Source organism: Sturnus vulgaris, chromosome 5, assembly GCF_052056855.1.
Source record: "Sturnus vulgaris isolate bStuVul1 chromosome 5, bStuVul1.hap1, whole genome shotgun sequence".
NCBI lineage: Eukaryota > Metazoa > Chordata > Aves > Passeriformes > Sturnidae > Sturnus > Sturnus vulgaris.
Genome location: NC_142247.1, coordinates 74,367,398 through 74,389,112, shown reverse-complemented (window position 1 = coordinate 74,389,112; position 21,715 = coordinate 74,367,398). Strand labels below are relative to the sequence as shown.

Here is a 21,715-nt window from a genome sequence, read left to right as displayed (position 1 = left end):
GGAGGGACCGGCCAGGAGGGACGGAAAGACCGCCCGAGCGGCCGGGGGGTGGGCGGCCCGGCCCTCGCTATTTACAGCTCCGGCCTCACACTCGAACCCCCAGACACTGGCACCCCCAAAGGCCCCGAACTTCGGAACTCCCCAAACCTCGGACCCCTGGACTCTGGTACCCCTCAAATCTCGCACTGCGGCACCCCCAGAACCCCGGAATGCGGCACCTCCCGAAACCCCGGATCCCAGCACACCCCGGATCCCTCGACTTCAGCACTGCCGGACCAAGGCTCCCCCAAACCCCGGCAGTTCCGAAAAAGCACAGACATTAGTACCCCTAAATTTCGATATCCCTAAAACGTCAGTAACTTCAAACACTGGCACACCCAAACACGGACTCTTACAAATACAAACACCCCAAAAAGCCAGGACCCACAAACTCCCAAACGCTGGCACCCCAACACCCCAAAACTCCCCAAATTCCCTAAAGTCCAGTGCCACAAGCTCCCAAACTCTGACACCTCAGAACCCCCTGCCCCCGGACATTGGCACACCCAACATTTGCACGCCTAAACTTTGGCACCCTCAAACCTCAGCACCACCAAACCTCGGCTCCCACGTACCCCAGCCTCCCTACACTGAAACACTGTACCCCAAATCCTGGCACTCAGGACACCCCCGAAACTCTGGCACCCCAAAATCTAGGCACCCCTAAACTCCAGAATCCACCCCCAATAATCCCAAATACCTGCAACCTCGACACCCCAAAACCTCAGCACCCTATAGCCCAGACACGCCAACACCGTGTTATCCTGATACACCTGTACCGTGATGCCCCAACACCACAGCCCCCCAGCAGAACAACGCACCCCAAAACCTCCCACAAAGACGCCTCCCCAAAGTTACTCGGAACCCCCTCACTCATCCCTTCCCACTTGGGAAGCCCCAAAAAACTTACATAAAAACTCTCCCCCAGCCCCGAGATCCGAGATCCCCCAAACCTTCTCAGGATCCCTCTCCGGGGAAACCCACCGGAACCACCCCCAGAACCACCCCGCCGTGGAACCCCCACTCAGCCCCCCCAGTTGTGCCCCACTGCCCCCCGGTGACTCCAGCCCCGGGTCCCTCGGCCGTGCCTCAGTTTCCCCATCTCAGTGGCACGTGTCTGGGGAGGGGGTTCGGTCATATTTGGGGGTGATCCCTGAACGCCGCTGCCCCCCGAATCTCTCTTGTGTCGTCCCCCCCCACCCCCCCCCCCAACTCCAGGCACCCGAGGCCTCCTCGACAGCCTTGGGAGGGGCGCGGGGGGGACAATTGGGTGACCCAGGTCGGGGTCCATTTTGGGGGGGTGATTTGGGGAGTATCATGTTCCCCTTGTTCCCGTGCCTGCCCTGGAAGCTTCCAGCGGGGGGGAGGGGGTTGGTCTGGGTGCACCCCGAGGTGACAATGGGTGACCGGGGGTGACGTGGGGGGTGACGTGGGGGGGGTGACGCGGTGGCGCCTGCGCCAACACCTAAAAATAACCTGCCGAGTCAGAGCCACGCACCGGCACCCAAAATACCCGGGGGGGGCACGCGGTGGGGGGGCACTCCCAACACACCATCACCCAAAATACCCCAGGACAAGGGGGCTGGGGGGGGACGCAACGGGCTTGGGGGCGAAACGCGGCAGGGTCCCCCAGCAGGACCCCAAGCCCATGGGAGGTGTGGGAGCGGGAGCGAGTGGATTGTTTGGGCGGGTCACGGTGGTCGGGGAGGTGGGGGTCGGGATGTTTGGGGAGGTCGAGGGTGGCCCGGGGGTGTCTGAGAAGTCAGGGGACTCCGGGGGGGTCAGTGCAGTCTAAGATGGGGAGTTCAGGCTGCTGCTGGGGCAGGTCAGGGGGAGCCAGGGGAGTCCCTGTGCCCCCCGAGTCTGGGCTCTGTGGCCGCCGGGGCAGAGGAAGATGATGGTGGAGGCCACGATGGAGGCGCAAAGGACCTGACCCCAGCAGTGTCTCTTGGGGAGGGAACACAGGGCAGAGCCGCTGCCCCTGTGCTGACACCCTGAGTCCAGTGTCCCCCCACCCTGTCCCTGTCCCTGGGGTTGGAAGCACTCAGGGTCCTCAGGGTGGGGTGACACAGGGAGGGGACCATCAGCGTGGGGGCACAGAAAGGGGGACAGGGGGACACTGGGGACGTGGCCATGGGGACAAGGGGGCTGGGGCTGGGGCACATAAGGGGGAACGAGGGGTATGTAGATAGTGGACAGAGAACATAGCCACGGGGACAGCAGGGGCATGTGTGGGGTCACATCCAGGGGGGCACAGAGCAACAACTTGGAGGCTCTGGGAGTCCCGTGGGGGCCATGGGGCTGTAGACAGAGCTCTGGGAGTCCCGTGGGGGCCATGGGGCTGTAGACAGAGCTCTGGGGGGCCTGGGGGGGCCATGGCTCCGTGTGGAGCTGGTGCTACCAGTGCCAGTGGCTGCCGGGGGCTTGGTGGTGCCTGCACTGGTGGGTGCCCTGAGCCCTGAGTGCCACCTCCAGCCTTTCCTGGGACACCTCCAGGGATGGGCACTCCAAACCTCCCTGGGCAGCCCTGCCAAGGCCTGACTGGTCCCCGTTGTGCCCTAGCTCTGCTGTGTCTCCCCCTCTGCAGCCCCGGCTCAGTGTCCACAGTGACCACAAAGGGGACATGGAGAGCACACGGGGAGGGACATGGGGGACTCTTTGTGGGTTGTCTGTCCCCTGCATCACCACCCTGTGGCACCCATTTGGGGGATGCCCGTTTGGGGGTGCCATGGGGATGGATGCCCAGCACAGCACCAGCACAGCTGACCTGATCCAGTAAAGCCCAGTACAGTCCACTATGGCCCTGTTCAGCCCAGTGCATCCTGGTACAGTATGACCAAAGCCAGTACAACCCAGCCGGACACGGTACAATCCCATGACACGATCCATTGCAGTACAGCCCAGTGTAGTCCAGTACAAGCCAGTACAAAAGAGGATGAGCCAGTATGATCTAGTACAGCCCAGTACATCCCAGTATTGCCCAGTAAAACATGGGCTGGGGGTTCAGCCCACCCAATCCTCCTGTTCCTCCCCTGGCCCATCCCTGAGATTCCTGGCTCCATCTCTGCCTCAGAGCTCGGCAGAACCCCAGGGGTGCCCCAGGGTGGGCACCCCACACACACTCCCCAGGGTGGGCACAGTTTCCCCTGGGGGGTGTCGTCCCCCCCCCCCCCGAGCTCCCCCTTCCCTGGGAGTCCCAGGGTGCCCCAGAGCGATCCCTGCACCGGCCTTTATAGGCACCCCCAGCCCGGGGGGGCCCCAGCGCCGGTAATCCCCCCCCCCTAAGCAGCTTCTGCTCATCCTTCCTGTTCCCCGGGGGTGCCCCAGGCTGGGGGAGGGGGGCGAAGAGGGGGGAGGGAGGGCAGGAAATGCTGGGAGTCTTCTGGGACTTGAGTCCCAGCAGCGCACCCCCAAAGTGACCGCCCCCATCAATGAACCTCCGGCACTGCACCCCCAAAATGAACACCCCCTCATACACCCCACCTCAAGCAGTGTCCCCCCATTTTTCCCCTCCATCCCTTGATTCCCCCACCTCACTGGGGATCTCCCCAGCACAGGGATGCCCCAAGCCAGAACTGGGGACAATCTCTTGAGGGGAGAGACACTTGGGGGGGCACCCTGGGATACTGGGGGGGGGGGACAGCAGGTGACCTCATGAGGGAAACTCCCAAGTTCTTCCCAAGGCATCCATGGCTGGGTCATCCTAGGGAGTGGGATCAAGGCTGGACACACCTGGGGGACCAGCACAGAGCCTGGGGACCCCTGGAGCACGCTGAGGACCCTGTGGGAACAGGACTAAGGTTGCGGACCTCTGGCCATCGTGGTGGGACCAAGACTAAGCTTTCAAACACGTGGGGACACCTGAACACCCCAGGAGGAGTAGGATCAAGGAGACCCCTGGGGACCCTCCCCATACCCAGTGTTGGGGGGAGCCCTTCTGCCCCCCCCCCCCCCCCCCCCCAAAATCCCCCAGAGCACCGGCAATCGGCTCGACCCGGCTCAGGGTGCCGATTAGGCGCTGAGCCCGGCTTAGCCCACCCTAATCCCCAAGTTTGGCCGGGCTGAGCCCTGATCCCCCCTAAGCAGCTTTGGGGGCACAGGGTATATCAGGGGGGCGGGTGCCCCCCCCCCACCACCGCCGCCGCCATGGACGAGGACGAGTTCTACCTGTTCAGGAACCAGTCGTCGGTGGGGCCCTGGGATGGGCCCCAGTACCACATCGCGCCCATGTGGGCCTTCTACCTGCAGACCATCTTCATGGGCTTGGTGTTTGTGGCGGGCACCCCCCTGAACGCCATCGTCCTCATCGTCACCATCAAGTACAAGAAGTTGCGGCAGCCGCTCAATTACATCCTGGTGAACATCTCCGTCAGCGGCCTCATGTGCTGCATCTTCTGCATCTTCACCGTCTTCGTCTCCAGCTCCCAGGGATACTTCGTCTTCGGGAAGCACGTGTGTGCCTTTGAGGGCTTTTCAGGGGCCACCGTAGGTACGAGGGGACCGTAGGGGCTGCTGGGGCCAGGGACAGTGGAGGGACCACTGGGGGCTACTGGGGCCAGAGGTGGCCACAGGGATCTCCTGGGGCTGTGGGAGTTGGAGTGACCACCATGGTCTGGTAGGGTTTGAGGTACTGACCACCACATTCTAGTAAAGATTTAGGAGTTGGGGTGATCACCACGGGTTGCTAGGGTGCAGGCATTGGGGTGACCTTCTGGACCTTTAGGCGTTGACCACTGTCATCTGCTGGGACTACAGGAGCTGGGGTGACCACGGGGGTCTGGTGGAGCTGGAAGTGGGGGTGACCATCATGTTCTTCTGGGGCCGGGGGAGTTGGGGCAATCATTGTGGTCTGGTGGGGCTGAAGGTGGCAGAACAGGTAAGGGCCGTGGGTAAGCTTGAGCCCTGTGATCTGGGGGTGACCACCAAGGCCTGAAGGGAGGGGTTATTACTGCATTTTACTGGGTCGTAGGACTTGGGGTGGCCCAGTGGCCCGGGGGGCTCTGGGAATTGGGGTGACCTGTAGCCCTGGTGGCCACGGGGCGTTGTGTGAGGCCACTGGCCTTGTTCCCCCAGGGCTAGTGACAGGCTGGTCCTTGGCCTTCCTGGCCTTCGAGCGCTACATCGTCATCTGCAAACCCTTCGGCAACTTCCGCTTCAACTCCCGCCACGCGCTGCTGGTCGTGGCGGCCACCTGGATCATCGGCGTGGGCGTCGCCATCCCCCCCTTCTTCGGCTGGAGCAGGTGGGACACGGCAGGCACGGGGGGCAGGGGGCGGGCAGGGTGCAAAACAGCTCCAGGAGTGGCAAGTGGGGGTGGTGGGGGTGCCAGGTGAGTGCTTGAGGCACCAGAGGTGCCATGGGGTGCTGTGGGGGCCCCCAGAGCAGGGGCTGAGCGCAGGTGCTGCAGGTACGTCCCCGAGGGGCTGCAGTGCTCCTGCGGCCCTGACTGGTACACGGTGGGCACCAAGTACAAGAGCGAGTACTACACCTGGTTCCTCTTCATCTTCTGCTTCATCGTCCCCCTCTCCCTCATCATCTTCTCTTACTCCCAGCTGCTCAGCGCCCTGCGGGCCGTGAGTCCCGGGGGCACGAGGGGCACAGGGGACATGGGGGGCATTGGGGTCAGGCACACCTGTGGCTGAGAGTGAGGGATGGAGAGTGGAGAGGGACTGGGGGGCAGAAGGGAGGAAGGGAGGGAGGGAGGGAAGGAAGGAAGGAAAGAAGGAAGGAGGGAGAGAGAATTGACTGAGCAGGGAGGGAGGGAGGGAGGGCAGGATGGGAGCAGGGGGCAGGGAGAAGTGACTGGAGGGAGGAAGGGATGAAGGGATGCAGGAAGGGAGGGGAGGTTGCCTGGACAGAAGGTTGGGCAGGGGGACAGAGAGGCACATGGGCAGCGGGCTGGGCAGGGGGGTCGGGGGTTGCACAGGGGACTGGGCAGGGGGTCGGGGGGCTGCACAGGGGACTGGGCAGGGTCAGGAGCCCGGGCAGGGGGCCAGCAGCCCGGGCAGGCCCAAGGTGTCCCCGTGGCTGGCGCAGGTGGCGGCACAGCAGCAGGAGTCGGCCACGACGCAGAAGGCCGAGCGGGAGGTGTCACGCATGGTCGTGGTCATGGTGGGGTCCTTCTGCCTGTGCTACGTCCCCTACGCGGCGCTGGCCATGTACATGGTGAACAACCGCGAGCACGGCATCGACCTGCGCCTCGTCACCGTCCCTGCCTTCTTCTCCAAGAGCTCCTGCGTCTACAACCCCATCATCTACTGCTTCATGAACAAACAGGTGACACCAGGGACAGCAGGGACACGGAACGGGGGGGACAGCCCAGACACACGGGAAAGGGGATACCGAGGGACACCTGGTGATGGGGGCATCTAGGGGTGCCCAAGGATATCCAAGGAAACCCAAGGGACACTCGGGGAGACCCAAGCAGGGGGAACACACAGGGATATGCAGGACACTCGGATGAGGAGAATACATGGCAAGGGGGACACAGAGAAGACGGGGACACCCCAGGACATTGGGGCAACGGGGACACGCAGGGGTGCCCAAGGACATCGGGGGACCAGGGACCCCCGGGGATGGTGCATGCGGGGTGTAAGAGACATCCAGGGACACTTGCACGGCTGAGGGTACCTCGACCCTAGGGACAGGAGAGGGGTCAATGTGGCACCTGAGGGCGTGAGGGTAGCGCCAGGGCTGGACACAGGAGCAGTGGGACCCCCAGGCTGAGCTGTCCCCTGTGCTGTGACCCCTGTGCCACCCGTGTCCCCGCAGTTCCGCGCCTGCATCATGGAGACGGTGTGTGGCCGGCCCATGTCAGACGACTCCGACGTGTCCAGCTCGGCCCAGCGCACCGAGGTCTCCTCCGTGTCCTCCAGCCAGGTCGGCCCCAGCTGAGGGGCTCTGGCACCGCCCCAGCCCCCGGGACCCCCGGCTGCCCCCCGGCCATCCCACCGTGGGGCCGGCACTGCCCCGGGGGCCCCGGCCAGCCTAGGATGTAGCGCGGGTGGGACAATAAACCATGGCCGCAGTCTGAGCGCAACGGGGACCCACTGAGCACCGGGGACCCACGGCACGGGCACCCCAGGGGCAGCTGTGCCCCACAGCAGGGTGGGAATGGGGAACGGAGCTGGCTGTGCCCCATGGTTGGGTGGGATGGAGGTCTTGGTGGTGGCTGTGCCCCACAGCTGGGTGGGGATCCCAGGGGAGCTGTGCCCCACGGCAGGGTGGGCATGGGGAACGGAGCTGGCTGTGCCCCATGGCTGGGTGGGATGGAGGTCTTGGTGGTGGCTGTGCCCCACGGCAGGGCGGGATGGGGGATCCCAGGTGTCCCACTGCAGGGCAGGACATGTCCCAGGAGCGGCTGTGCCCCACGGCAGGGAGAGGGTGGGTCCCAGGGGAAACTGTGCCCCACAGTGGGGCAGGATGGGGCCCTGGAGGTGGCTGTGCTCCCCGGTGATGCCATGGTGGGACTCTGCCCCCTTGTCCCCCTCAGGCCTCACACGCAGCAAGGGCAGGGAGGCGGGATGCAACTACCCAAATCCATCTGTGGGGTGGGACTGAGCCCCCCCATCCATGGGGCTGGATTCCCTCTGTGGGGCTGAGCCCCACAAGCCCCCGAGGCAGGACTCCCACAGGCCTCGTGTCCCCCCACACTCCCCCCCCCCCCCAGTTCCCCCCACTGCCTGAACCCTCTGGCTCAGTCCAAGGGGGCTCCCGGTTTAGATCCCGGTTTAGATCCCGGTTTAGATCCCGGTTTAGGGGCAAACAGGAAATTGGGGTCCATCCCCCTCGGCCCATCGGAGGCTGAACAGGTTTATTGAGTTCAAATCGATGTGGATCCCTTCAATCAGCCTGAGGAGAAAACCGAGGAATAAACCCGGAGAAGGCGAAAATCCATGGCTGGAATTGTCCCAGGGCCCCAAATCCTCAGGGGTGGGAGTGGGGGGGTGTTAGGAGAGGGGCTGTTGTGAGGCTGAGTGGCTGCTCCAGAGGCTTTCCCAGGGTTCCAAAAATTGCTTCTGCTGTCCCAAATCATCCCTGATGTCCCAAACCAAGCCCGACGTTGCCAGATCACCCCCCGCAATCCCAGATTCCCAAGCCCTGCATGGGGCCATGTTCCCAACCCACTTACCACTGGATTTAGGGAGGGGAGGAAAAGGAGGAGCAGAAGGAGAAGGAGGAGATGGGAGGATCTGGCCAGCCCTTGGAAACCTTTGGGAAAGGATTTAAGGGAAAACCTGGGAATTTGGAGATGGCCAGGCCCGATTCCATGCAGCTCTGGCGGCTGCAGGGGGACAAACAACAAATAAGAGAGAAAATCTTGGGAATTGTCCCAGAGTAGGGTGGGATGAGGCCCTCCCCCAGAGGTCTGGGGGGTTCAAGGCACTTGGAGCAGGGCTGGGGGGAAGAGTCTTGCCCAGATCCCAGGGGGCAGCAACAGGGGAGGAGGGTCCAACCTCCCTGGGGTCAACCCCTGGGTCCTGCTGCTGCTCTGATGGTTTTGGGGTTTTCTTGGGTTTGAATTTTCATTTCAATGTTCGCTTTTTATTCCAATTTCACATCAGTGTTTCCATTTAATTCAATTTCACTTCTTTGGGTCCAATTCACTTTCTGTTTCAGTTTTTAATTTCACTGTTTAATTCCAATTCAATTTTTAATTCAAATTTCAATCCAATTCAAATTCCAATTTTTAATTTCAAGTTTAATTCCAATTCCAATTCTAATTTTTATTCCAACTGCAGTTCCAACCCCAATCCCTCTGTGAATTTCCCACTCCCCCCCAGGCCCCCGGGCCCCGCAGCCCCGGGCAGCCCTGTCGCTGCCCCCGCGCCAGGGCAGCTGTTTCCACACGTGGTAAAACCAAAACATACAAAAATAACCCAAAAGTCATTAAAATCCGGGGAAAACCCACGACGAGACGAGCCCCAGGTGCCGGGGGAGTGTGGCTTTCCCGAGCCCCGTCCCCGGGAGCCGGGATGGGGTTTCTCCGTGGCAGGAGTGGCCTCGGCAAGTGACGGAGCCCGTGAGCAGGCGTCGAGGCTAGAACTAGCCATGGAGGCTAGAACTAGCCAGCGAGGCTAGAACTCGTCGTGCCGCACCAGCGCCTCCCCGAAGTCCGTGGCCTGGCTGCCCACGAACAGGTCTGACTTGTCCACGATCTCCTCCCGTGTCAGCTTCCCATCCTGCAGGGAATGCCACGTCCTATTTCCCATCCCGCCATCCCACCATCTCCCCATCTCCCCACTCCTCCCATCCTGCTCCCAAAACCCCCCCAGAGCTGCTGGCCCACCTTGTCCTGGTCAGACTCATAGACGAGGTGCCGGGCCTCAGCCTCGGCGTGGTCGTAGTCCGAGGGCAGGATCCAATCCTTGGTCTCCTCCTTGTCCATTTTTCCATCCCGGTTCTTGTCCCGGAATTCCACAAACTGTTCCCGCTCTGTCTTCACCCACTCGGGCTCATCAGCGTCACCGTCCTGGCTGTACATGTCACCTGGGGAGAGCAGCAGCAGGATCAGCCCCACGGCCCCGTCCCCATCCCAAGGATTGACCCAAAGCCTTGAGTTCCCAAAATCCATCCCCAAAATCCCAAAGCACCACGTGGGTCATGACTGCACCCGAAAATCCTCGATGGCACGTGGCGGGCAGGTTGAAGCTGAGACAGAGAACGTTCTGTGAGGGGGAAAGCTGGGAAGGACATGGTGGCAGTGGCTCCCACTGGATGGGACTCTGAGGGGACACAGGACACAGAGCAGCAGCGTCTCACCGATGTACTCCTCCAGGTCAATGAAACCATCGCCGTTCTTGTCAATGTCCTCCATGGTTTCCTGCAGGAAAACACCGGCGTGAGCAATTCCTGCCCCTCAGCCACCACCCGTCACCAGAGCTCCCCCAAAGGCCCCTGTGCTGGCCCCACCTGCACGACGATGTCCTTCATGTAGTCGTACTCCTCGGGGTGCAGGAAGGCCGTGAACTCCTCCTTGGTGGCCGCCAGGTCCCCATCTTTGTCGGCCATCTTGAAGCGCCGCTCGTCCCGCACCATCATCTGCTTGTAGTTGAAGCCATCGTCAGGGTCCGGATCATCTGGGAGCAAGCACAGGGTCAGCTCAGGCAGGGCAAGGACCGTGGTAACCACCAACACAACCTCGACCCAACCTCAACATTCTCAGCTCAACCTCAATTCTAACTCAGCCTCCTCTACTGAACCTCAACTTCCTCTCAACTTCAGCCTCAGGACAACCTCAGTCTCCTCAACCCAACATCAACTTTCACCCAAAACCAACCTCAACCTCCTGAACAGAACCTTCTCATCCTCAACTTCCTCAATGCAACCTCAACATCCTAGACCCAACCTCAAACTCCTCAACTCAACGTCGAAGCTCCCTCTCAGCACAACCTCCCAATGCTTTGCCAACAAGAGCTCAGTTGCAGACACCGCTCCCAGGAGGAGGAGGAGCCGCAGAAGCCCTGGGATCATGACGTTCCCAGGGAGAGGCCCCAAAAGACAGGGCTAGGGGGTTTGGCCAGCACGGCCAGAGGCTCAACCTGAACTATTTTGGGAGGGGAATGTGTAAGGGGATCTCAGTGGCTGCCGGGGCGGCAGCAGGGCCAGGAGGCAGCGGCCGGGTGGGACCGCGGGCCACGCGTGGCCACTTGGCACAGCAGCAGCAGGAGAGGAGTTCCAGGACACGGGGCCAGCAGTGTCCAGCAGCCCTGGAGAACATGGGGGATCCCCTGGATCCCGGGGGACACTGCCACGCTCCAGTTAAGTTAAACCAGAGCCAGGCCCGATCTAATAAGAGGGTACCAAAGTCCCTGTGTCCCTGCTCTGTTGCCTGGGACAAAAGGCAGGCTTTGGGGAGTCCTGGATTAAGGGGCTTGGGTTTAAGGAGCTCCGGAGCATCCATTAAATACCCAAAGATTTTGACTTTAAGGCAGTTGTAGGGCAGAATGAATCCCAAATTCCCCGTTCTGTTCCCAAGGTTTTACCTTGAGAAGCAGCATAGCCCCAAACAAGGAAACCTTCAGGGCCAGCACCATTAACAGATAATTCCTTAATTGCTGTTGGGATAATTAATGGGTTTGACGGGGGAGTGATGGGAGGGGCAGGTGGGTTAAAAAGGGTTATGACGGGGGAGTGATGGGAGGGGCAGGTGGGTTAAAAAGGGTTAAACCCTCTCAAAGACCCCTAAGTCACTTCCTGTCTTGGTCCCTGGGCTAGGAGAGGTTTGGGGGAGCAGAGGGAAGCGGACAGAGCCAGGGTATTGCTCAGAGTATGGCAGCAAAGCCACAAACTCAACCCAACATCTTGTCTCCTGGGACAAGCATTCCTGGTTTAGGATCCCACCATGGGACTGAGGAATTAACAAAAATTGGACTGATGATGATGATGATAATTGATTGATTGATGAGGATGGATGACGATGATGATAATAATACTCTGATTTTGAAGGGAGTTTCAAAGGAATTTCCAGTGTCAGATGAAGCTCTTGGACATTTATCTTAACATTCCCAGGACTCCCCCAGCAGAACCCCACACTGCTCTGTGACACTTGTGGGGGCCACTCGGTGACTCACCCTGGTGCATAATCAATTAATTAATAAAACCACTCCCGGCACCTCGTTTTGCTGACAAAACACCACACTCTGGACCCTCCAGAGCAGCTGAGGGCAATGCCTGGCCCCATGCACCACGGGTCAACATTTAGGAGGCACTTCCAGAGGCATTCCAGACCCCCCTCTGGCCAGGGAGGGGAGCGAGGAGAAGACAGGGGAACATTTCAGCAGCAAGGAGCTGTGGAAAAGCAATTCCTGCCGAGAGGAGCCGGAGCCAGAGCGCGAGGCAGGATCCTCCCGGCGCTCCGTAAGGACACAAGTATGTGGGAGCAGCACGAGCCGAGGCTCCACCAGGGCCTGCCAAGGGCACTCGGCCTCCAGGGCTGCTCCAGCCTTGGAAAGGGCCGTGCCGGGGGCTGGGCACTCCCCACGGCTGCTCTGACTGCAGGAACTTCTCCTTCAGCTCGTTAAGGGGGCTCCAGTAATTCAGGGTTTTCTCACTGAGGCTTTTCCCTATCCAACACCTGCAGGTCCTAAATGCCACCCCAGACCCTTCAGACAGTGCTCAAACCCTTCCCAGGACCTCTCTGCTCCCTTCCAGGCTGCATTTACACAGATTAGCAGCTTAGGCAGATTAGCCCAGACCCCAGAAATCCATGGCAAAGGGAGGCTTGGGAAGTGCTGCCCCAGCCCAGGGAGTCTTCCCTGGCCACCAGCACAGCAAATCCAGATCCTCCCCAATCCCAAAGGAGATGGATGAGCCTCCCGTGCAGCAGCTCCCCCTCTGCACATCTCGCAGAGCAGTTTGACTATTTTTGGCAATATTTAGGAAATTAGGGTGGATTCAACACTCCAGAGCCGCAGCTCCTCCACACGGGCCAGTCTACAGTGCTGGAGGCCAGAGCTGGCACAGGGCTCGAGGGTTGAAGGTTTTAACCCCAAAACCCTGTTGGTTCCCTCACTCCCAGGGATGTCAGGGATGCCACACTGCTGGCACAGCACATGTCCCAAAATCCCCAGGCCCTGGGGTCTAACACTGCACCCAGCACAAGGGAAAGTGACTGAAATCTCTGCTAATGGGTTTCGTTGGTTTAGGGATGCAATGGACAACTCCAAGGTGGCTCCACAGCCATAGATAAGGGGGTTCCACCTGCAGGTCCCAAATTTCTCCACAACCAGGAATTCCAAAGGGCCAGAAACCCCCATTCCCACAAACCATTAATCCCAAAATCACCTGGATTCAGCCCAGAGCTGTGCTTGTCACCAGGGACATTAACAATGCCCAAGTGTGGCTGCAGAGGGGAAAAGAGGGGTGTGGAGTGTGTAAATGTCCCCTTGTGGAGATCTCCATGTATTTTGGGCCCTTTTCCTTGGATCTCTCTTTGTTAATGCCACCAGGAGGTCAATGTGGAGAGTTCTGGAGGTTTCAGTGTAACACTTTGGGGACATGTGCTCCAGCTGGCCCCACGTAGAACAAGGCCGTGCCCTAGGTCATATTCCTGTGCTTATCCCAGGGGACAAATTCATCTTGGGCCAGCAAATGCCAGCCCACCACGGCTCCACACTCTCAACCAGAGACTTCCTTAACCCAGGCCCCAAACCCCCCTTCCAACACAACCCCATCCAGATCTGTGTCCATCCCACCGACCATCACTCCCCAAGCCCACCCTGATCCATGACCACCCACTGAGCCACGAGCCCACCCTGACCACCTCCACCCCGACCCTCGGTGACCCAAAGCAGAGCAGGACATCTCAGCTGCTGGCTCCAGGAAAGGCTCATCCCAAGAGGCAGGACCTACCCAGGATATATCCATAGGTGGCATTTTTGTACTCCTCCCAGGAAACCAGCCCGTCCTCATTGAGGTCGTGGCCCTTCCACTGGCGCTCCACATCCTCGTAAATCCAGCGCTTCTGGGCAAACTTGATCCAGGCCTTGAGCTCCTCCACTGTCACAAACCCGTCTCCATCCTCATCTATCTTCCCTACAATCTTCCTGTGGGAAACGCAGAGAAATCCAGAAAAAGTTAGAGAAAACGAGGAGCAAGCAGGGAGGGAACGGGAAGGGGCAGAGGGGGCAAGTCGATGTGATTACAAAATTTGGGAATTCAACCACTTGGAGAGTTTATCCTTAAAAACAACGTACGGTTCAGCTGCCAAAACTTTGGCTCAGACATGAAAATCACTTTGGGACCACTCAGCTTTTTGGTTTCTTCAGAAATTACGAATTTTAGGGGAAAAACTTCCATTTAAGCCCCTGGGAAAGACCCATCCATGCATCCTTTGACCAAGACAGTGCCAGGTGATGACCACGGACCCATATTTATATTAAAAATGGGAATATCAGCTCTGCCTCTCCTGCTGATGCCAGGAGAAAGTTGAGGTGGTCATGGAATTTGCAAATTCAACCATCTGAAGAGTTTATCTTTAAAACCAACATTTGTGTTAGCTGCCGAAACTCTCAGATGCAGAAAACGCTGGCTCAGACATGGAAATCACCAGCTCAGCCACTCAGGTTTTGGTTCCTTCAGGAATTACGAATTTCAGGGGAAAATCTTCCCTGTTAAACCTTAGGACAGCCCCATCTGTGTGTCCTCCCGCCTCAGCATTCCTGCTAAAGCCGGTGAGTTTGGCTGTGCGGGAGGAACCGGAGCCGCCCCAGGGCAGTGGTGCCGGTGCCGGTGCCGGTGCCGGTGCCGGTCTCACCCGCTGCCCGGGGAGCAACCGGAGCCGAGCCCCAGCGCCCAGCCCGCGTGCCTCCGTTATTTTTAGCAGCAGCTGTAGGAAAGGGCGGCAGGAATGCAGGATCCAGGGGCAGATGGAGCCGGGGGTGGGGGCACCGCTCGCTCCCTGCGGCACACCAGCGCTGTGCTGGGAAACCCTGGGGCTCCTCCACTGAAAATCAGCGATTCCAGACCCTAAAGCCCCCCTAAATCCTTTGTCCGGTGAAGCAGGATCCTGTTTTTCCCTTTAACGGAACACGGTTCAGAAATCCTGAGCTCCAGCCAGGTATTTGAGGAATTTTAGAGGACAGGTGGAAAACGCGGAGTTTTAAAATTTTAGATCACCACTAGGACTATCAATTCCAAAAATATTGACACAAAGGGAAATCCAGACACCGGAGCCACCCGTGCTCACACCCAGGTTTCTGTGTTTCAGAATTGCCTTGGTCTAGGAAAATCAGGAATTCCTCTATGGCACAAAGGATGTTCCTGGCAATGAGAGGCAGGGGAGAGACTGGAAGAAAAAGAGGAAAAACATGGAGTTTAGTTCTGACAGTGAGGTGCCAGAGTGGGGCATTGGGCAGATCTGAGTGATTTTACAGAAAAATATATAAAATAAATATGTAAATATAAAAAATAGCTCATCAGTAGCGCCCAAATTTATGCGGAAATATGCAAAATATTATAGAAATATTTTGGAATTTTATACATCAATGTGCAAAATTTGCACACTTCCAATATTCCTGATCAAACATAGAAATACGCAAAATATCACATAAATATTCAGTTTTCCATATAAATATAGAACAAGTCAGTCAATATTACAAAATTCTGCATAGAATTATGTAAAGTATCACGTGAAACATTTGTCCATGTAAATATATAAACCACAAATAAATCTGTCAAATCTTTCCTATTTCAGGGAAAAAAATTCCATGTTTCCCTCTCCTAAGAAGCAAAGGGATTTATTAGGGAAAATCCCTGGAATGGAGGAGCAGAGCTGGCAGGGGCTGATGGCCAAGGCGGTTTCTCCGGGGCGGTTTCTAAGGGGTTAATTAGGGAACAGCTTCCCAGGGAAGCCAAACCCTGTCCAGCCCAAAGCCGGGCACTCAGGAAGCTCCCAAACCTCCTCCACGCCCTGGTCCCGGCACCAGCTGCTCCCGGCTGCTTTCCCAGGGCAGGAGCCACCAAACCCTGACATTTTCCCAAAGCCCCCGTTGTGCCCCCCTGCAAGGGAGGGCAGCAGATGTTGGGGCAGGGCTGGCAGTTGCTCGCTGTTCCCATCCCTGCTCCAAGGGGAGCCAGCGCTGCTGCCAGGGCACAAACGGGGTCCGGCCAGGCAGCGATCCCAAATCCCCATGGCCCCACAAAATGAGGTCCAGCCGGGCAGCGATCCCAAATCCCCATGGCCCCACAAAACGGGTTCTATCCGGGCAGCGATCCCAAATCCTCCAGCCCTGCCGGCAGAGCTGCATGGAGAACACTGGGGCAGCCGGAGGTGGGGCTCTGGCAGAAGAGGAAGCAGCACAGCCCCGTGAAGGCAGAGTTCACAGAACCAGACCAGGATCAGGAGTTTGTGAGAGCAAGGGCAGCTCAGGACGGCAGGAACCCTGCGGATAAAGCAGCCTGCTCGGTGCCGAGGGTGTGAAATCCCCACGGCACGGCGGCGATAACTCAGCTCGCAGAACAATGGGATTGAGCCGTGACGGAGCTCTGGGATCCGAGCCCTGGAGCAGGGACAGGCCGGGGCCCAGCTTCCCTCGGAATCTGACGTGGCTCCAGGGGCAGCGAGGCATTCGCTCGGATTCTGCCAGGAGGCAAAAACCCTCCTGTATTTTGGAGCTTATGGAGCAACCAGGGCCTGGCTCCAAGGGATCGCGGGGTTTTCCAGTTTAAATTGTCCCTGCAGGGAGGAGATTCCCTCCAGCTCACGAAGTGCTGGGGGAGAAGCCAGCACCTTCTTCCCACTGGGGGCCTGGATGATCCATAGGGATGGATGGAACCTGGCACCCCTTGCCCTGCACATCCTGCTCTATCTGTGGGAATTGGCTCACTCTGGAAGTTTCCCCAGCACCCACATGTGGTTGAGCTTGTCTTTCCCATCAGGGAGCATCATTCCCAAAAAACAGCCCAAAATTCACAGTGGGCCGTGGTAGGTGCTGCTCCAGCAGCAGCAAGGTCGGGATCCTTGGCTGAAAAAAAATCGAGTCTGACTAAAAAAGGAGAGAGTCAGGTGGGATTTTGGGAAGGAATTCCTGGCTGTGAGAGTGGGCAGGCCCTGGCACAGGGTGCCCAGAGCAGCTGTGGCTGCCCCTGGATCCCTGGCAGTGCCCAAGGCCAGGCTGGACATTGGGACAGTGGGAGGTGTCCCTGCCATGGCAGGGCTGGCACTGCAGGGGCTCCTTCCCACACGAACCATTCCATGAAAACTAAGCCAAAGGCACACAGGTCCAAGGTGACTGGAGGCCCGTATCCTGAGAAGTGTCCCAAGCTCCCCAGGGAGCCTCTGTCCCCCAGCCCCCTTGCCCCTGCTGCAGTTCCCAGGTCTGAGCCACCCCGAGCCCCAGAACAACTGCGGCAGCAGCTGCTGCGGGGGCACCGGGCCTGTGCCGCTGCCGGGAACGATCCTGGCACCCGGAACCATCCCGGCACCCGGAACCATCCCGGCACCGGGCCTGTGCCGCTGCCAGGAACGATCCTGGCACCCGGAACCATCCCGGCACCCGGAACCATCCCGGCACCCGGAACCATCCCGGCACCGGGCCTGTGCCGCTGCCGGGAACGATCCTGGCACCCGGAACCATCCCGGCACCCGGAACCATCCCGGCACCCGGAACCATCCCGGCAGCAGACCACGTCTGGGGAGGCACTGCCGGATCCCGGATCCGAGGGGAGGCACTGCCGGATCCCGGGGTCTCAGCGGAGATGCCGGAGTGGGAATCTCCATACAGGCTCTGTTTTCCCAACTCCCAACCAACTCCTTCAAAACTGAGAAACACCAGTGATCCCAGGAGCTCCAGTGGCACCCAGAGAACACGGAGCAAGCACAGCACAGCCCCCTAGTCTGCTCCAGAGTTCTGGGGAATGCCTGGCACTGGAAATGGCCCCGGGTGATTTCTGGGGAATGCCTGGTGCTGGGCAGTGAATTCCCAGGCTGGGAGTGGGCGCACGTGCCCCGTCGCCGCTGTGGGAAGGGCTGGGTGCTGTCCTTACCCCAGGCGCTCCTTGCTCTCCTCCGGGGTGAGCTGGTCGAAGCTCTTGGCCTCGTCGGCGCCCAGGAAGGCGTCGTGGTCGTAGTCGAAGCTCTGGGCGTCGTCGTGCTCGCGGGTGCTGAGCGGGGCCTCCCGCACCACGCGCTCCTTGCGCTCCGTGGGCTTGGCTGAGCCGCACAGCGCCCACACGGCCAGGCACAGCAGGAGCCATGCGAACCGCATCGTGCCGGGCCTGCGGGGACAGCGACACTGAGACGGGGCACGGACAGTGACACGGACACCGCATCGTGCCGGGCCTGCGGGGACAGCGACACGGACACCGCATCGTGCCGGGCCTGCGGGGACAGCGACACTGAGACGGGACACGGACAGTGACACGGACACCGCATCGTGCCGGGCCTGCGGGGACAGCGACACTGACACGGGACACGGACAGTGACACTGCCGAGGGACAGGGACAATGAGACGGGACACCGTGAGGGGCACCAGGCAGGATCAGAACAGGGAGGGACAGGAGTAGGGCGTGCTGTCAGGGAAAAATGGGAATTAGGGTCGGGTGTTTGGGAGGAATGGAGGTTTAGGGCCAGTTACCTAGGAAAAACTGAGGATTAGGGCAAATTATCTGGGGAAAATGGGGATTAGGGCATGTTATTGGGGAAAAAACTGATTCATAGTAATACAGATTATGGGAGCAAAAATGATTAATTAATCCAGATGATCTGGATAAAACGATAAATACGGATTGCCTGGGCAAAGATGATGAATTGATGCAGACTGTCTGGGAAAAACAGGAATTACTGCACATTATATGGGGAAATGGAGACAAATGTAGACTTAGTGCAGATTATGTGAGCACAAATGACTAATAAATGCAAATTATCAGGGCACTGTAATGAACTGATATGGGTTATCTGGGCAAAAGTGATTCACTGACACTGATTATCAGGGCACAGTGACTAATTAACACAGATTATCAGGGCACAGGCATTAATGGATGTGGATTATCAGGGCACAGGCATTAACTAACACAGAATATCAGGGCACAGGGAATTTCCAGCCCCCAGTGCAATGTCCCGTTTCCACCAGAGCTGCTCCCGACCCCATCCCAGAGCCCCTGAGAGCAGCAGCTGGGGCTGGGAAGGAAGTTAGGAAGGAAGGAAATGCATCCAGATGGGAGGAATGTGCAGGACGTGCAGCACACAGCCCCTCTGCTCTCCCTGCTCCCTCCCCAAGCCCCCGTGCTCCTCCCAACGCCCCAGACCCGCTGTGGGTGGAATCCTGCCCCACACTGGGAGCACTGGGAGCTGCTTGAACAAACCACCCAAACGTGCCTGGGATCGATGGCAGCTCTGGAACGATTCCAGAGGCTGATCCCTTCAAATCTCAACAGAAACTCAGGTACTCCCCACGACTATTACTGAGATCCCAACTTAGATGCCATCATAGATCCAGCTGTTCCCCATCCTGATCTCTTCAAATTTCAGACCAGGTATTCATCATCCTCATGTATTTAGCCTTAAATTTTAATCGAGATATTTCTGGTTTTTAACTCTTTCACTCTAAATTTAATCCAGATATTCACCACCCAGAGCTCTTCAATGCAAATTTAATTCCGTATATTCTCTATCCTTTTCACTTTAATCTAAATTTAAGCCCGAGATAGTCCCCATCCTTACCCCTTTAAATTTACATCCAGGTCTTCCCCATCCAGAGCTCTTAAACATAAATGTAAACCCAGGTATTCCCATTCTTCAGCTCTTTAAATTTGCAGTTTAAAATCCAGGTATTCCCCTTTAACCTGAACCAAGGAATTCTGCCCCGGGAGTGACCCGGGGTCCCATGCCAAAACAAGACAGTGGCAGCAGGACATGGGGGAAAGGACATGGAAAAGCCCTTTTCTTCCTTTTGTTTTTGAATGAGAAAATCCGCAAATTTCAATTCCTTGGAAGTGGGGGAAGAGGGGGCATGGTGAAGGGATTTGGATTATAAAGAGTAAAAGTCACTTTTTTAGTGTGTCTGGGGAGGAAGAACATTCCAGAAGGGAAGGGCAGCTCCAGGTGTAAGTGGAGCTCTGGATATCCCCGTCCTGAAGAGCTGACTCCTGCTCCCTCTGGGCACATCCCAGTGGCCAGGATCAGCCAGCCTGGAGTACAGAGTGACCTGGAATGGGTCAAACACCCCGATTTTATCTGCCAGTGTCCACACAGAGCCCGGGAGGCACTTGGGAGCGATTAAAGAGCGACAGCCCAGCCTGCATCTGGATCCGGGCAGTGCCAGGAGCTGCTGTGGGAACAGGGCTCAGAGACACCAAAACCCACAACCCAACGGTTATCTGTGAACAATTATCCATAAAAAACTGCCAGCACCAGCAGCTCCTGCTGACCAGCGGGATGGGCCCCTGGATTTTCTGTGGGGATCCCAAGGAGAGGGAAAAGCAGAGCCCCTCTCCTCCCAGCACGGGCCATTGGCAGCGGATCGAATGAAGGAGTCTGTGGGTGAACTGCAGGGAAGTCGGGAACAGGAACCAGGGGTGGGAAGATATGGGGGTCAGAATAGGGGTCCAGACCCCGAGCTGGGGAGGACTTCAGGCTTCCAGGAGGGCTAGGTGGGGTACTGATGGATGACCTTGAGATTCCAAGGATACTGATGGAGAAACTCGGGATTTCAAGTGGGTTTGCTGTAATATTGATGGAGAAACCCAGAATTCCCATTGGGTTTGCTAGGATACTGATAGAGGAACCCAGAATCCTGCACTGGCCTTGGAAGTGTGGTGATATTTAGAGGAAACTGATGGGCAGAAGCCCCTCTGAGTCTCCCCATGTGAGAGGCCAACAGGATCCCAGAAAACCCGCCACAGGCAACACAGTTTGCTCAGGTTTGGGCATCAGCCTCTGTTTCGGCTTTTTACGGGATTGCTCCCATTGGAGCAGCCAGGGAACAATTAACTGGGACCCCACGGTGCCACCCCAGGGGCACAACCAGGGTGAGGGGTGCGGGTTCGGGGAATTCCGGCCCTGAGAAAGACGTATGGATGTGGGGGAGACACAGGGAGCCGAAAACAGTCCCGGGGGTAGAGACAGGCTGGTGCTGCCCCAAAGCAGCTCCAGAGTTTCGGTGTCACTGATAGCTGCGGGAGAAAAGCATGGGTTTGGGGTGGCACCTCCCCGGCCTGGGCCCCCACAAGGCAGCACCAAGGGCCCCACAGCCCGCTATGCTGGTGTCCCGGGGGTCCCCAGCCCGTTATCCCGGGGGCCCCACAGCCCGCTATGCTGGTGTCCCGGGGGTCCCCAGCCCGTTATCCCGGGGGCCCCACAGCCCGCTATGCTGGTGTCCCGGGGGTCCCCAGCCCTTTATCCCGGGGGTCCCACAGCCCGCTGTCCCGGCGGAAGCCCCGGGGCAGTCGATGGATTCCCGCGGGACGGTCCCGCCCGGGTCGCGAGATGCGGACGGGGCTCCATCCCCGGGAGTTCCCGCCCGCCCTGGGCCCAGTGCACGGGCGGCCCTGGGACTCAGCACTGCCCGAGCCGCGCTGCGGGACGGGCCGCAGGACTCGCGGACACGGCGGCGCCGCCGCTCCCGCCCGTTCCCATGGAGACCGGGCCCGGCGCTGCCGCCGCCGCGTTACCGCCGCACCGCAGCGGCCCCGCAGAGCCGCTCACACCGCTTCTCCGGACCCCAAGCCCCAGTCCCGGTGCCCATCCAGGTCCCTTCCCGTCCCTCACCGTCCCCACCGCCGCCGCTGCTGCCGCCGCCGCTCCGCGCACCGGAAGTCGGCGCCGCGCCACGCCGCACGGCCCCCCGCGCGCCCTCCCCGCCCACCAATCACGGGCAGGCCACGCCTGCTCCTCCGTGGCGCTGCACGTTCCGATTGGTCTCTTCTGCCGCCACTCCGCCCCTCTGCCCGCCCCCGCCTCGCTCTCCGACCCCCGTGCCCTCCCCCTGCCCCTCTCCCTGCGGCCCCGCCCATCCACCGGGAACGCGGGCGCTGATTGGCTGGAAATCGCCACGTCCTCAGGCGCGCGCCGGCCGCCGGCCCCGCCCACCGGGGGGCGCCCCGCGGAGCGCTGCGCACGCGCGTCCGGGAGGGAGAGAGTCACGTGCATGGGAAAGGCGGGAAAGGCGAGGCGGGGCTGGCGGGGCGTGTCCCCTCCCCGCTCCCCCGGCCTCTCGCGGCCGCCTGGGGTGGCCCA

General features: G+C 59.3%; 2 protein-coding genes across 2 annotated transcripts; one reads left to right on the top strand and one right to left on the bottom strand.

The window, feature by feature from the left end:
- Positions 1 to 4,185: 4,185 nt before the first annotated feature.
- OPN1SW (opsin 1, short wave sensitive) lies at positions 4,186 to 6,933 on the top strand. Its single transcript, XM_014890794.2, has 5 exons — positions 4,186 to 4,528; positions 5,113 to 5,281; positions 5,447 to 5,612; positions 6,076 to 6,315; positions 6,811 to 6,933. The coding sequence occupies exons 1-5, from the start codon at positions 4,186 to 4,188 to the stop codon at positions 6,931 to 6,933; spliced, it is 1,041 nt and encodes a 346-aa protein (XP_014746280.1).
- A 902-nt stretch (positions 6,934 to 7,835) lies between these two features.
- Positions 7,836 to 21,329, bottom strand: CALU (calumenin). The gene is made up of 7 exons (XM_014890800.2): positions 21,248 to 21,329; positions 17,527 to 17,757; positions 13,393 to 13,586; positions 9,952 to 10,118; positions 9,802 to 9,862; positions 9,329 to 9,528; positions 7,836 to 9,221 (listed from the first exon to the last, which is right to left on the bottom strand). Exons 2-7 carry the CDS (start codon positions 17,745 to 17,747, stop codon positions 9,117 to 9,119), a joined length of 948 nt encoding a protein of 315 aa, XP_014746286.2. The 5' UTR covers positions 17,748 to 17,757; positions 21,248 to 21,329; the 3' UTR covers positions 7,836 to 9,116.
- Between the last annotated feature and the right edge of the window lie 386 nt (positions 21,330 to 21,715).

Bases quoted from the DNA above. Each gene is read 5' to 3' on its own strand.
- OPN1SW (XM_014890794.2), top strand. From the start codon at position 4,186: ATGGACGAGGACGAGTTCTACCTGTTCAGGAACCAGTCGTCGGTGGGG. The intron at 4,529-5,112 runs GTACGAGGGGAC...TTGTTCCCCCAG, and splicing joins CTTTTCAGGGGCCACCGTAG to GGCTAGTGACAGGCTGGTCC. The intron at 6,316-6,810 runs GTGACACCAGGG...GTGTCCCCGCAG, and splicing joins ACTGCTTCATGAACAAACAG to TTCCGCGCCTGCATCATGGA.
- CALU (XM_014890800.2), bottom strand. From the start codon at position 17,747: ATGCGGTTCGCATGGCTCCTGCTGTGCCTGGCCGTGTGGGCGCTGTGC. The intron at 10,119-13,392 runs GTAGGTCCTGCC...GCTTGCTCCCAG, and splicing joins CACCTATGGATATATCCTGG to ATGATCCGGACCCTGACGAT. The intron at 9,863-9,951 runs GTGGGGCCAGCA...GTTTTCCTGCAG, and splicing joins TGAAGGACATCGTCGTGCAG to GAAACCATGGAGGACATTGA.